At 44.8% G+C, this 16,482-nt stretch overlaps 1 protein-coding gene across 2 annotated transcripts in view; it reads left to right on the plus strand.

Moving 5' to 3' along the window:
• Positions 1 to 12,849, plus strand: part of SLC1A7 (solute carrier family 1 member 7) — a 1,086,874-nt gene extending 1,074,025 nt beyond the window's left edge. Inside the window, exons 11-12 of one of the 2 annotated variants that reach the window (XM_069642174.1) lie at positions 7,586 to 7,687; positions 12,083 to 12,849. In XM_069642174.1, the coding sequence (XP_069498275.1) occupies positions 7,586 to 7,687; positions 12,083 to 12,310 (330 nt within the window). In that variant the 3' untranslated portion in view covers positions 12,311 to 12,849. The remainder of the gene's footprint in view (positions 1 to 7,585; positions 7,688 to 12,082) is intronic. The other variant, XM_069642175.1, reaches the window with a different exon arrangement.
• The last annotated feature ends 3,633 nt before the right edge of the window (positions 12,850 to 16,482 follow it).

Here is a 16,482-nt window from a genome sequence, read left to right on the forward strand (position 1 = left end):
AGAGAAGGAACCGCGGTGAGGGAGGGGCGAAGGGGGAGAGGCATCCGCGCACGAAAAATGCTGGCCTGCCCTCGACAAGAGGGGCGGGAGGGGGCCAGGAAGTACAAGTAGCGCGACGGTGAGGGGAGAGGAGGAGGAGTTAAGTTGAAGGTGGGCCAAGTATTGGCAGCACAGGAAGGTGGGGCGGCTCAAAAGCATGCCACACAGGACACGCAGCCGCAGGGTGCTCCGTGTGCCACGGCCGAAGGGTGCCATAGTTGAACATCGGGAGAGAGATAAGAGTAAAAGCATTGTAAAATTGAAATTGCCTTCCTTTTCAGCGGACGGTCGGAAGCCCCCAATTTACGGGGCCAGGTAAAAAGTTGACTTCGAGAAAAGTAAAATTGTAACATGGGCACGTACTACGGGTCGGGGACAGGAGCGCCTTTAGGGCTAAGAGCAAGCGCTTTAACTACACCACTCCAACACATCTGCACAACATTGTCACCTCACAAAGAAAAAATTGTAAAATACAGCATTGAGTGGACACAAGGAACAGACAACAAAATAAGGGTACCGTGGCCTCCCAACGGCAGCTTCGACACGTTTAATCAACACCACCTGCTGACATATCTACATAATACATACAAAGGGAAGAAGTTAGCAAGCCATTTAGAGATCTTCGATCTCTGGAAGATGTTCCAGGGATGTACACCAGGAACCCCAGGAATGTTCGCAGTGCAGGGGATAAAGGAGGAGAAGGGGTGAAAGAGGAGAAGGAGCAAAAGGGGGAGAAGATGGCCGGTGGAGGCGGGGGTACGGCACCAAAAAACCCACCCAGTACTGAAGAAAGTGAGGAAGAGGCAGAAGGATCGTTCGCGGTATCAGTGGTAAAGGTGAAGAAGGAAAGGGCAGAGGAAATACCGATAGCTACAATAGTAAAGAAGGAGGAAGGAGGTTTGGATCCACTAACAGAATTAAGAGAAGCCGCCAGACCACAACTAACTGCAGCTGAGGGATAATCCAACCCTGCATACAGCCCACCGCCATACGAGCCAATGGATAGTTACGAAAAGGAGACGGGGGTGAAGAGCACCGCAGAAACAAAAATAAGAGAGCAAGCACGGATACTGAGAGAGTTTGCAAACGTAGGGCCAGATGAATGGATAGCAGCACAGGTGACGCTAACAGGGGAGGAGGAAGGAGTGGTGAGGAAGGTAGACAAGGAAGAGAAGGACACGCTACAGACAGGGCACGGGGTAAGTAACAAGGTAACAGGTAAATTTTCACAGGACGAGGAAGAGATGAATTAAGGGAAGTACAGAGCGCACTGATCAGGCAGTTTGAGAAGGAAGCGCAGGGCAGTAAGGAAGAAAGGAAAGCAAATAAGGAGGAAGAAGCGAAGGTGAAGGTACAATAGGAAGAAGGGAAAAAGGAAGCAGCATGGATAAGAGCGATCGCGGACAGAGTAACATGCATGGAGCAACAGGAGATGAGAAGGAGGGAGGAGGAACGAGAAGAGAATGACAGGGAAATGGGGTTATGGAAAAAGAAAATAATATCAAAGAGCGCGCGGAAGTATGAAGAGGGGACGGTTATAGAAAGCATATTGAAAAGGGAGGGGGGACTATGGGGTAGCAAGGAAGAGGAGGAAAAGATATTAGGAAAGGTGAGCGACGCGGTAATGGATGAACTATGCAGAGCATGAGCGGAAATAGGTGGTGAGGTAGTAAGGAAAAAGAATGAAGAAAGAGGAGAGAGGAGGATGGAGTATGGGGCGAAAAAATATACGCGTCAGGATAAGGAAGTTGCAACAACATCAACACAAGGGGTCGCGGAGAAGGGAGGTGAGTACACAGACTTAGACTTAATAGATTTAAAAACAGTAACGGTGGGAGGAAAACACGTGGGGATTGACATTTTCAGATGGGTTTTGCAGCGACAAGGAGTAAGGGTTGGGCAGAGGACGAAGTGAGGAAAATAGGGACAGTTTAGGTAAACTATACATAACACGCACTGACTGCAGGTCTCCCTGGGAATGCGGGACACGAGGAGAGCAAAACACAGAAGACATGAAAAATAGACCAGTAAACAGAAAAACACCACGCCCACTAACACCAACCCCAGCAAACACGCCATATGTTAACAGACTTAGGGACCTCCCAGGGCGCAAGCAAGAGGAGCGAGTGGACACTCATAGAATGGGGCAGGAAGGTAACAGGAGGGGGAACAAGAACATTGGAAGTGACAGAGCAACATACTTTAACATTGACAGTATAGAAGAGTTACCTAACATGGAAGAAGTTGACGAATACCCTAACATATCCCCACACAGACGAACGCCAGGGGAAGTGAGGGAGAACAATTTAATGCCAATACTGGAGAGAGGGGGATCCAGACCACAATATGTCCCATGGAAACATGCAAATAAAGAAAATATTAAATGTAGACTGCCATCTCTCAGTGGGGGAGCCGGGAAATGGATATATGAAATGGAAAAACACACTGCGGGTCAAAGGTTAGTGGTCGGTGATGTAAAGGGATTACTGATTTCAATACTGGGGGATGCTACAGACGACATATCGAGGACAGCGGGATTCCCAGGGGTAACAATAAGTGACACGTCACATGATGGAGTGCCATTTGCTAACTGTAGGTACGCTCTATGGCAGGCTTTGAGGGTCCGATACCTAGACACCTCGGACATAGGAGCAATAACGTCTCGCAAGATGCGTGAGAATGAGGACCCTGTTGATTACATCCAGGAGATCCAGGAGAAGTGGCGCCTAGAAACGCGGGAACCGTGGGACAAGACACTAGCAATATTTTACCACATACCAGTACAAAGGCTCTCAGAACAAGTGCAGAGGCAGTTGAAAAAATTAGTGGGAATGGAAGCAAAGGCATGGCCAGAAATACGACTGACAATAGTACACCACTGCAGGATGTGGCAAGAAAAGATGAAACAAAAGGAGGAAGATAGAAAGACAGAGGAAGTGAAATTGGTTCAAAAGAAACTATCTAAATATACTATGGAAGGAGTACTGATAACAGCACCCGCGCCCACACAAGTAACAGTAACGCAAGATAGAACACAACAACAGATATCACCATTACAGCCAGCACTAATAATGACACAGCAGATGCCTCCGCCCCCATCATACACAGCACACACGGGAGGGGTTTTATGCAAATGGGAAATGGGTACTCAAACAACTACAGAGGGAGGGGCGGACAAATGAGAGGGAGAGGATATGGCCCACCTGCACAACAACAAGGGGGAGGGTTCCGGGGTTACAACCAATATGGACAGCAAGGGTACTCAGATAACACGGGGGGATATCCATGGCAAGCCAGGGACCACCGATATGCTGGATATGTGGAATGGTGGGACACATGTCACGCACTTGCAGAATGAGACCAGCACAAGCAGCTTGGGGAGAACAAGGACAACAGGGGCCTAATGGGGAACAACAATATTGCCAACAACACCAAGAAACACAGCAACCACTACCACAACAACAAGCACCACTGCAACAGCCCCAGCTACAACTTCAAACGTACACACAACAACCACAAATACAACAACAACCACAACAACAGGTACAGCAAGCACATACAAACATACACGCCACAACAACCTCAGCAACAGGCAGTTACCACACAACAACAACAGGTCCAAACAGTACAGCAGCTCACATAAATACAGGACAATGCAATATCGTCTACAGACACACCTACAAAACAAACACAGCTGGGGGGTGACAATATTGGGTCACAACCCTTACACAGGGAATGGACAGTCACTATACCCACAATAGGACAGCCCACAGATGTCTTTGATGTGTCCCATCCTATCGATAACACCTAACCCTGCGGAGGAACCATGCATACAGGTGGCGATAGGACAAAACATTTTCTTTCTTAGTTGAGACAGGGGCCACTAGGTCTTGTATCAGGGAGGGAAAGTTCAACTTGTCAGGCGAAGCTATGCGCACTCAAGGATGTTCTGGGGCTCGAGGGTTGGTTCCCTTTACTGATAACATCTCCTTATCTGTAGGAGATCACGACATGTCCCTCCCACTATTGTATTCAAAACAATCACCAGTAAACATACTAGGGAGAGATATCATGAGCAGGTTGAACATGACCATCTCCTTTACTGAAAAGGGAATAGTATGCTCCACACCAGGCATTACCATGCTCACAGCACGCCAAATAGTGCAGGCTTATTGTGGAAGGACAGTGGCTAGGGCAGAACCAGTAGATAGGGACATCTTCCAATATGGAACAGACATGGCAATAGCATGGCTACCAGGAATTGAAGGGAAAATATGGAGGAGACCAGCAGCTTACCTTTTCAGACCTGAAACACCAGCCAGTGAAAAGGAAGGGGCCATGATGTCAGTGAGCATTTAGAGCATTGTGGCAACAACAGACTACATTGCAGTGCATGCCCAAGATGGGGAGGGGAGAGCATAGAGGGCAGTAATAGCACTAGCTGAGGGATGCCGACTAACACAGGTATCAGATGAGGAGCTCTTCTCATACGATAATGGAGAGGGGAGATGGTGATTGAGATGAGCGTAAACATTTGGTTGAAAGTGACATACAAGGAGGTAGCATAAAAGATGGCAATGGCACTAGAGGTGCCATTTTATGAGGACGACTTAGCAGCAGTACCAGCATCCCTGTGGACCACCAGTCCATATGACGTAGGATGTATGAAAAGGTTTGGAGGACTTCAAATAAAGTTGAAAAAAGGAGCAATGCTGCCCAGAGTAAAACAGTACCCACTATCCAAGGAAGCAGATGAGGGGATCTATGAAACAATAACAGCCCTAATAAACAGAGGAATACTAGTACTATCATAGTCCCCATGCAACACTGCTGTGTACCCTGTGCACAAAGCAAGGGGAGGCTCTTGGCATTGCATCCCGGATTTCAGGCTCCTCAACCACATTGTAGAAGCAGAATACACTATCACAGCTAACCCAGCCACTATACTATGTGGAATACCAGCAGAGGCATTACAGTTTACCGTGATCGACCTCAAAAATGCCTTCTTCTCGATACCTCTACACCCTGACACACAAGATCTGACAAGTTTCACACACCGCAACAGAAACTGGAAACACACAAGGCTGCCACAAGGGTACTGCGAGTCACCATCCATTTGATGCAAATGGATTTGGGTAACATTGACTTGGAAAACACGGTTCTACAATATGTAGATGACATCATCATCTGCAGCACCACAGAGGAAAAGTGCAGGAAGGACTCTGTAAGGATGCTCACAGTGCTAGCAGAGAAAGGGTACAAGGTAAACAAAGAAATATTGCAGTACTGCCAAGAACAAGTGCTCTACATAGGACAACTCATTTTACAAAATGGAAGGAAAATTGCACCACAAAGAGCGCAGGCCATAACAAACACACCCCAGACACAGACAGTGAGAGAATTGCAGCAATTCTTGGGCCTATGAAACTACTGCAGGGCATGGGTTTTTGACTACAGCTCATACATAGGACCACTGCTTGAGGCCCTCAGAGAAGCACAGAGGGGGGTGAAGAAGTTGGGATGGGCAAGAGAAATGACAGAGGCATTCAATGAATTAAAACATGCCATCTCAACTGCACCAGTACTAGCCACCCCAAACTATGAAGAAGAATTTTACATATTCTCACATTGTGACTCAGCAGTAATGAAAGCAGTACTGACACAAAAAAACAAGCATGGGGCACAAGCCAGTAGCATTTTACAGTAGACATCTGGACCCTGTAATGTTGGGTCACGTCCCGTGCGAACAGAGCCTGGCCGCCGCAGCTTTTGCAGTAGAAAAATCATCCTCAATAACAATGGGCTGCCCCACCACACTGTACATGGATCAAGCCCTTTTTGCAATACTGAAAAAACCAAAATCAACATTGACCACCCAAAGGGCATCAAGTTATGAAATAATATTGTCCAGACCAGAATTTAAAATTGTGAGGTGCAGTAATGTAAATCCAGAAAGGTTTATAGCAGAGGTAGTAGAAGATGGCAACTACGCTCATGATTGCACACAGGCCATTGAAATTTACTCAAGCACAAGAGAAGTTGAGGAAAATGCCCTAGAGCGGGGAGAGATAATGTACATTGATGGGGTCCTCAACAATTGACCAGAGTGATGGGGTGAGAAGGACAGGAGCGGCAGTGGTACGACCAAGAGATGATCGGACCTATGTCCAAGTAAAATGTGTTCAGTTACCACAACACTATTCAGCTCAAGCAGCAGAACTAGTGGCCCTAATTTTAGCAGCAAAGGAGAGCAATGACAAAAGAGTGACCATATATTCTGACAGCGCATATGTCACATCAACAGTACACTCAGGATTAATAAAATGGCAACAAACAGGGTTCAGAAGAGCAGACAGCACCCCAGTGCAGCACGCTCTACTACTTGCCGAGCTAATTGAAGTAATTGAAGACCCTAGAGAAATAGCCCTGGTAACGTGTCAGGCCCATACAAACGGGGATGACCCAATTTCAAAGGGTAATGAAACAGCAGACGCACATGCTAAATATGCTGCGTACTTTGGTGAGATATGGACCCTCCCAGAAAAACAAAAAGATAAGGGGAAGGTGGGGGCAAGACAGATGTTGATGAAGGATGGGTACACACACATCCCTGAAACTCAAATAATGGAATTACAGGCAGCAGCACCTATGGCAGAAAAGGAGCTATGGGTAAAAAGAGGATGCTCAATGCCTCCCACAGACGCACTATGGCGACAGAATAACACAGGCAAAATAGTGATGCCCCTAGCCCTATTGAAAACAGCCTTGGCCCAACTACATCACCCCACACACACAGGAAAAGAGGTGATTCCAGCACGAATAAAGGAGGCGTGGTTCTGTCCCGAGCTAAATTCAAACGTTGCAAACTTTATTAGCAATTGTCTCACATGTCAACAATTTATGGCCGGTCACACGCTGCAAGTGATCAAAGGTACTATACCCCGGCCCGAAGGACCCTTCCTGCACCTACACATCGACTACATTGACATGATCAATGTATGTCAAGGATACAGGTACACGATTTTAGTAGTATGCCCATTCTCAGGGTGGATAGAGGTCGGTCCATGCTCCCATGCAGACGCCTTCAGAGCAGCAAAGTTTTTGGTAAGGGAGGTGTTCCCGAGGTGGGGGTATGTGAAGTACTGCAGTCCAACAACGTCCCACACTTTGCTAATGAAATGTTCCAACATATAACTGCCCTCTTGGGAATTAAGTACAAGTTTGCATGTGCGTATCTCCCGCAAGCGAATGGCGTCTGTGAACGCCTCAACGGCCTCCTAAAAGAAGAGATAGCAAAGATTCAGCAAACAACCAAAAAGAGTTGGCTTTTCTGCCTCCCCTTAGCTCTGTTCAAATTAAGAAATAGGCCAGGGTAGGACCACCACCTCACACCCCACGAGGTGGTGACCGGACGCCAAATGCACCTTCCACTCACACCACCATCAAGAGCCATAACAGATTGCCATACCTCACAAAATGTATTTGGTGAAGAAATTTACGAAATGTCTCTTCCTTGGTTAATAGTGTCGCCTTTATCTCTCAACAGATTGAACAGACACGGGGCGGGTCAAAGAACACCCAACAAGAAGAAACAACAAATGAAGAACAGGAACAAGTAGCACAGTGGACAGTGAAAGAGGGGGACCAGGTGCTTCTAAAAAAATGTAATCGCCGGTGGAACAGCCCCCGTTTTACTGGGCCCCACCTGGTGGAAAAAACAGCTCATAGAGCTGTCAAAGTAAAGGATAAAAAGGTTTGCACCCAACTGCATGACATCAAGCCCTACAAAGCACAGACCCCCCCATAGTGTCAATGAAAGGGCCAACGTATCAACAACGACAACTAACGACGACAACGACGCTGCCCAGACAACAAAATCACCACCAAACCCCCCAAGAGACATAAACGACAAACTACCAATAGCCCACCCCATGGTCACGAGATCCCAAAATAAAGCAAACACCGCCCAAGCCAATCCCTAATAAAGAACATTGTCCAATAATTTGCAAATTTACACCACACTGTATAGACATCTGCATGGTCTCTTCTCCTTTTTGTCTCACACATGCATGTACCGCACAGTACTGTTATATATAGAAAGAGTTGAATATAGGTTACTAACGCATACGTCACTGCCCAGAGGTAAATGCTGCCCGCGGATGACAACACCCCAGACACATTGTCACACCAATTAGTGTACGTTATAAAAAGACCAAAACACTTAAAGAAAAGAAGAATATGTGTGTATTACAACATGTTCCTTTTGATAATAGAACACTCTTTCCCACATCTCCACGAAGCATTACCCGCCCTAAGAAATAGGACGGTGAGGAAAGTGTGGGAACAGCTTTTCGCCTGGGCATTGAATGATTATTTGATAGGGAGGGCTTGAATAAAAGACACTAACAAAATAACGCACATTTTTGAGAAATTTTCAGGCGGGCATCTATATCATCTAAAAGCAAAGAAGCTGCAGGACCGCAGCAAAGGTAAGAGAGATATGCCAGTGATATTAGCAATTGTAATAAAGATGATAGGCATATTTTTCATCACTGGTCTACTTACTGCCACTGTCTGGCAGGCACACTATGCTTCCTATGTTATGGCATCACCTTCTTCTAACATCCCCCCACCACGGCTGCAACAGGTACGGTGTCAGGTGGTACAAGTAACCCAAGAAGAAACAGGAAGAGGGATAAACATAGTGTTCCTATTGATAACCAAGTGGTAGACACATAACTTACAGAGTCCGCACATATCTCAAATAACATGTGGTACCAGCACATGTCCAAAATTGGTAAGGGGACAGCTAAGGACAACTGCTATGTGTGCTCATTGATCCCATATGCCATGAGCGCATCCAGAACATTTGTGGCAACTGAGGTACCTGCAACATCAGTGTAGTGTCTGCTATACCTGGCCTTGTTCCAAACAAGAGGGTGATTTCAAGGGAAACTAGCAACACTGAAATGGAAATCGAGGGATACATACCCATATGAAAATAACTTCATCAAAACACTACTCACGTACGACAACTACTGGCAGCATACACAAGGGCTCCAATATGTGACGGATGGACCTGACAAAGGAGACACAAAGGAAGTAACATTGAACTACCTACCATGCGAATGGCACGCCAGAGAAGTTGCTGGGATACCAGGGTGCTGGGAAAGACCACTTAGATATGTGCTGGATCTCCTAACAGCAATGGAAGGAGGAGTTTGTGTGAAAATTGGGAGCTCGAGTTGCACATTTATCCCTACCAACGACGCAGACAATGGCACGCTTTCGGAGGCAGTATCACAACTTGCCAAGATACACGCCAAGATGGAAGAAGAAGCAAAGGGAGTGAAGAAAGAAAGTAGCTGGTTTTCCTACTTGTGGTCATGGATGCCATCGTGGCTGTCAGATTGTCTTAAAATTGTGGCAGGATGCATAATATTGGGAATGGCCGCCCTGTTGGGAATGAAGTTATGGAGAGCGAGGTCAGCGCGTACTACTGATGAAATGATGGAAATGATCGGCATGCACGCCCTAATGCCAGCTGAAGATGACAAACACACAGACATCATCATAAAGGAACGGGAACGGTTACGCCAGCATATAATAGAAGCAGACATATATCCACCATCAGTGAAGGTAGAGAACTTAAGGAACCCGAAGAGTTACATTGGAAAGTGGGTTTATTGCAAGCCTGGCGGTGAATGCGTATACATGTACTGGTCATTTGAAGATCACGTGAACCAGTATGGACACCTGGCGGAAATAATGAAATTATGGAGAGTACGCGGAGACAAGAGAGTGGATAATTTTGTCGTCGACAAGTCGATCAGAGGGGGGACTGAAGTGGAAAAATGGGAAAATACCCTCCCCCCATTCTCATCCAAACCATGGCCCAGGACATCAAGACCCAAGATACCCCTGCGAGAGGAGTTCGACCCATTCACTTCCTCACCAGATGACAAGATCCACTGTGGCCACCCCCCACACGCCCGGGGAGACTGCCCATTAATAAATCCACATCCGGGAACCTATGGTGAAGCCAACATCAACCTCATGGATCAACTCGATTAGACAGCAACCACAAACACCATCATCATTAGAGATGCCATGACGACATAGCCAACAGACAAGAACACATGTGCCACCATGCACACTGGTCACTCACACACCAACCCACATGAAGAACATACTCAGTGCTATGACGCAGAGGACTGATACACCCACAGACACGCATCGTTGTTATTTTCCACATAGGCCGCCTACAGCACCGCAGAAATGCAAGACGCCTGAAGAGCTCATGTATATATGCCTGCAGATGCTTTCTCACTACCTATCCCTATGAAGATGCCACCCCATTTATATCTACTGCTGCTTGTGACGCTCTGTCGCCCCTCATGACCCCCATATTATGGATTATGTACCGCCATCCAGAAACTAGGCCAAGGTAGGACGCAAAGCAAGAGTCCCCAGGCAGGGGCCTCTCAGACGAAAATCCTCTCAGACGAAAATGCAAAGTGCTGATCACGCAGAACAAGCCCCAACGAGAGCTCAGTGGTCGCTAGAGGTCACAACTGCGACCTCTGAGGTCTTCCTTGCGACCTCTAAAAAAAAAATCTTTTTTTTTTTTTTGTAATGCAAGCTCCTGGGCTGTGGCCAGCACCATGTGGCTCGTAACTTCTGGAGTAGCTGGCTTTCTTGTTGAGGGCCCCTTAAAAAAAGAAGAAAAATAAGAACAGGAGTGCCAAGTCTAGCACTTTCAACACTGACCCTAAATAAGAAAGAATAGGAATACCAAATAATGTGTCTTTCTGGAATTCTTTACAATAATTGCTAGACTCATTAAAGGTTTATTTCAGGCCCACTTCAGGGGGTGAGTCACTGATTTGGTCTGTTCTTAAACGCCTCAACTCAGCCTTTCATCCTTCTGAGGTCGATAAATGAGTACCACCCACAGGTTGGGGTGATATTGGGTGTATATTTTTTCTATGTAAAGCGCTTAAGCATAAGTGCTATATAATAACATATCATTATCATTTGGTCATGGACGTCTGCTTGCATTCACAGTAATTTGGTAATATGGGCCTATACACACTGATCTTAACGATACATATGGCAATGTCAGTATTCCATCGCTTCCCGCAATGTCACTTTGGGGTGGGGTCATATGACATCACTTCCTGTGATGTCATCAGGGGGTCAAGGGTGGTGTGATGTCACTTCCGCTACCCCTGGCATTTTGGTGAAATGACGTCCCTGGTCACACCTTAGAATCCCAGCAGAACTGACTCCTGCCTCTGTTCTTCCGTGGTTGAAAAATGGAGCACCTTCAAACTGGCAAACATTAACGGTAATTATTACAGCGCATAGTGGGAAGAATCCAGTGTGAAGCGCTATGTCGAAAAAAAGTTATATTATTGTGCTATTATTATTCAACTGTGTTGGCGGTTCCATGTCATTTCGCTGACCCCTTTTTTCCGGTGGGTGTTTTGCTGCAGGAGTTTTGCCCAAAAAGTTCATCACATTCTTTTTACAATTATTTTTGCGGGGTTCTCCCATAAGCCCCACTTCATTTAATTATTTTTTATTTCCCTTCCCTCCCAACCCTTTATTTACCCTTTCCCACCCCCCAAAAAATTTCAATGGACATTTTCGACAAAACTCCAATGGCAAAACACCCTTCGGAAAAACGGGTGTCGGCAAAAGGATGTAATACCGTGTCGGCACACCTTTGTAAAGAACAGCACACAATTCTAAAAAATTTCCAGGACTTGTACATCTGACCTAGAGCTTGAAATGATCATTATTAACGACACTATATGACTGGCTATTTTTCATAAAGAATATTTTGCTTTAATATATAATATAGTTTGATTTCATCTGAACGTATTGAAATAATACAGAACATGATATCACCATTACTGAAAACCCAGGTCTTGGTATTTTGAATTTTAACTCATAAAAAGCAAACATATTTTTATTTTATTTGATGTCTGAAAACTCTGTAGGTGAACTAATATTGCGGTGTTCCTTTATCCTGTAGGTTCCACTGATCTGTGAAACGAAAAATTTTAGCATCCACCAAATCATGGCGTACCAGAGAAACGGCTGTATGAAAAATATGAACGCTTATCACGGGCAGGAGACAGTGAAAGACTGTCATTATATAGACATGGAGCCGGAAGGTGCCCCGGAGGAGAACCACATTGAGGTATCCAACGACAAGGACCACTGCACCATTGAGATCAATGAAGTTGAAACAAACGTGTAGCTGATTGCCATGCAAACCTCATCTGTTACTGGAGAGGGGACAATGGTGGCAGAACCAGCAGCTCTGAGTAAATAAGGCCCTAAAGATGACAGACTCGACAATTGTGCATTTATCAGAGGCAACAATTCATTAGGGAAATGTTTACTTGTTGCCAGTTTGGTCAATGAGTTTCAGTCTCCAACATTATTGGCCATCAGAAAAGCTTTCTTCATGATATGCGAATGTGTTTTGAAATCTAAAAGTAAAAATGGAGGGAAGAAAATAAAAAAAAATGTAAAAAAATGCATAAAAGTTTAAAAAGAAAAATAAGGAATAAGACACAGAAATGAGCCTTGTTTTCACATATTGCTGTGGAAACGGTATTGTGAGCACAGTGTTGTGACCGCAGTATTGTTACATTTATTTTCCATTATCATTGCTTAAACATTTCTAGGTAACGGAAGCTGATGCAACAGACATTCTGAAACTGTAGGGACAAGTCTTTTTTCTACTGATTGTATAATGAAAATATTCATCTTGAAATAAAGGTGCAAAATACACTTGTCTTCTTCTCATTTCATCATTGCTCGTTGAGCAATAAAAATTAATTAGAAAACAATACATTGAGATAGCCTTCCACATCCACAGTAGACGAAGAAGGGGACATTACTGCAACGCTTTGATGTCATGTTGGCATTGGCAACATAGACCAGACACATTTTGACCAGATCCATCTGGTAGTGTTGGACAGCCGACACACCACCGTCTTTTTAGAGTTAGCCCGCCTCTGACCTGGTGAGCATCAGATGTAACGTTTCGTGCACTATTATTTGTAACCTTGTAACAAGTTCCTTCTCCATGTGTGATATGGTAAGTGCCAAGGGAAGGACACTCCGTTGAGGTGTGGGATCAGAGCGAGCGTCATGTTTCTTGCTGATGGACTAGGTATGCATTTATGACCAAGAAAACACTGTTTGTGAACGTTTCCCTGCATGTATTCATACATCCATAACTAGAAGATAAAGTGACACAGAGGTGTTAAACCACTGACAGTGGCCCATCTAATCAGCCAAGTGTTCTGTCTTGCCCTGGGCATCTGATCATTTTTTCCTTTTTCAAACTCTTTATTTAGACTTTTGAGTCCACAATATCAAACAAAGTACAACATCAACTATGTTACATTTGAAACAAACCCCCCCCCGACAGCGAACCCCCTCGGCAATGACTGAATATATTGTCAACTCACATAAGAAATCATAAAGAACCATATTTAAAATATAACAGCAAATAGAGTAACATCATACAAGCCAATACAAAAATACAACATTCCCAAACATGAGTTTAGTAACACATAAAACAAAAAGACACTCACACAAAAATACATAGGGGCTGATTCATGGAATTTGTGTTCCGAAAAACGGGGATTTGTGCGCCATTCTGCCCGCAAATCCCTGTTTAACAAATGAAGATTTGCGGGCAGAATGGCACACAAATCCCTGTTTTTCAGCGCACATATTCCATGAATCAGCCCCATACACTCAACCACACAATACACCCAGAATGTACACTATTAACTCAAACCTTACGCAAAGTGAAATAATCCCTACGTACCATATAGATTATTAAAGGGCGTCCAAAACTCCAAATAAAGGTCTTCCCTATACCACTTACAAAACAAAATGTTCTTAAAATCTGACACAATCTGAACATCATACAGCTAATCTTCCACCAAGGGCTTTTTCCTGTTCTTCCACAACTTCAGGATTTGCTTTGTTGCCACCGCCAAAACCTTGGCAATTCATTGTCCATATCTTTTAGCAACCACACATCTTCCCCTGATCATATTTTCAGTCCCATGTTTTCTTCGAGATTCAAAGACAATACATTATAACCCGTTGCAATCATGAATGTGACTACCAAACATACACCATTTTGTAACATCTTAGCTCCCCCGCATCATTTAAATGTCAAGGGTACACTATATAAAACCCATATACCGTAAAATGACTTTCAAATGTGCCCTCTTACTAGGCCCTGAAGACCCTCACGTATGGAAACAAGGCACAATCACCATACACCCAGTGATACAACAGACACAAGGATCGATTTCCAAGTACTAGGGTTTATTGCAAAGCAAATATTCTCAGTCGGCCGACTGGGTCTAACGTCTCACAACATGTGATCACCCAGACCTCGTGAGACGCAAGAGAGCGAACATTCTACAACAGTATCATATATATGAAAAGACAATCATACAATCTCTTTGTGACACATCAAAACCGCCCATAATGTATCTTTTTGAGCTAGCATTCGATAATAGACAATTATGACAAATATGACACTTTATGACACGTTTCTTTCTTAATCTATATTACTTGGTTTAGCAACAGTTGCAATTTGCAGTAAGCAGACGTAGTTCTTTGTTATGAAGAACACAACGCACATGTTTAGCAAGAAAGGTGTGTTCGTAGGAGACACATTTTCCAAAGCATGTTATCTTCTGGTTTCTATTCGTGAACTAGGGGGTCACTTTTTTTCATAGGCAAAATGGGACAGTGCGAGGATTGTAATTTATTGTACACGAGAGGGGTACTACATCCTTGTTCCCTCCTTGGTTAATGTGTAATGTAATTACAGATTATTTAGGCACATACAGTCTGTCCACTGGCCTTACCACTGGTTTTATCACTCTTGCTCTGTTAAATATGGAACAACCTATAGGTTCCATTACCACTTTTTCGAATTCATCTGTGTTTGTTCTAGCTAACTGACCTGTATCACTCTTATTCCATTTCCCATAAAATAGTGCACTTAGTGATGCATAGCATGCTGTATTGAGGGGTAATAGCTGTATATACCAACCCATTCCTTTCCCGCCATGCTGGTGTAAATGGGAGCAGACCCAGCAATTCGTTCTGTTCAGGATAGAGTGAGTCATATTCATTGTAAAAGCAACATGTTATTGCCATAACCTTCCCTGTGTCTTTCTTCTAATGGATGGAGAGTATAAGAGAGTACATGGACTGGACTGTGTGTGGGAAATGGCAAAAGAGAGCTTAATGGATGCACGCTCTCCAAATACCATAGTACTGGGATCAGTGTACTCAGAATACAAAGTAGTATTATAATCATTATCATGAATTTTCTACAGTACATTCTTCTTGATATTTCTATAGTCTCCACATCTACTACGTCATCAGCATTGGTGCAGGAGGGAACAGAAGCGAGTATGGGCATTGTGTGCAATTCCTCTTCTCCAACAATGTTCGTCGTGAATACTTTCTTTTCAGCAGCGCCCGTAGAAACAGCAAAGCGTCCAAAGAGGTCAGCAAAGCGTCTAGGCCAGTTCTCGGCAGCCTGAATTGCTAAACATGTGGCAAGATTATTGTGCCTCTGCACAGTGTTCCAAAGACTCCAGAGCAGGCATCAATTGTGTTTTTCTCATATGTGCCCCACTTGTCCTCATGGGGTGATTAACATATGTCATTCACTTTTTCAAAGATAGCACCAGGAAGCTGTGTTCCAGAGCTCCCAATTTGATGCAGATTGGTACAACTCCCATGCTCCACTTCCCTAGGCCTCCGATTCCCAATTCATCCTTGTTGGGACTAGAGGCAAAACAAAACATGTAGCGCAGATCACTTCCGATTTTGAGAAGGTAGGTTGTACCTTATGGCTCCAGGTACTGTGTTGTCAATGAAAAATGCAGATTCACTTCCAGATGCAGGCTCAGTGTCAGCCTGTGATGCAATGAGTGATGAAGCAGGCTTAATATCAGCCTGCGATGATGCAGGTTCAGCTGGGCAAATTTGGGGCACTTTTAGCCCTTTCTCTTTCATTGAAATCTTTACAGGCTTTTTCTCGGGCTCAGCCAGTATTTGTGGCAGAGAACTGGCGACTGTGTCTTTCGAGTCAAGGGCAGCTGTTTCTTTCTTATTGTTTGGATCAGGCAGCTCTTTCAACGGAAATGGAATTCTTTTCGTGTGGGTGGCATGGATCCATGCCTTTTGACCATCCACTCGGACTGCAGTCTGCGTTGCCAGGAGAATTTGATACGGGCCCCTCAACCTGGAGCGAGGACTTTCTCTCAAAGTTCCTGATCAGGACCCACTCGCCCGACTGCAGACAATGCTCTGGGCCTGTGTATCTGACAGTAAGAGCCTTCTGCACCTGCTGATGAATCAAACAGAGTT

This window comes from Ambystoma mexicanum, chromosome 1q, assembly GCF_040938575.1.
Source record: "Ambystoma mexicanum isolate Mex_15411 chromosome 1q, UKY_AmexF1_1, whole genome shotgun sequence".
NCBI lineage: Eukaryota > Metazoa > Chordata > Amphibia > Caudata > Ambystomatidae > Ambystoma > Ambystoma mexicanum.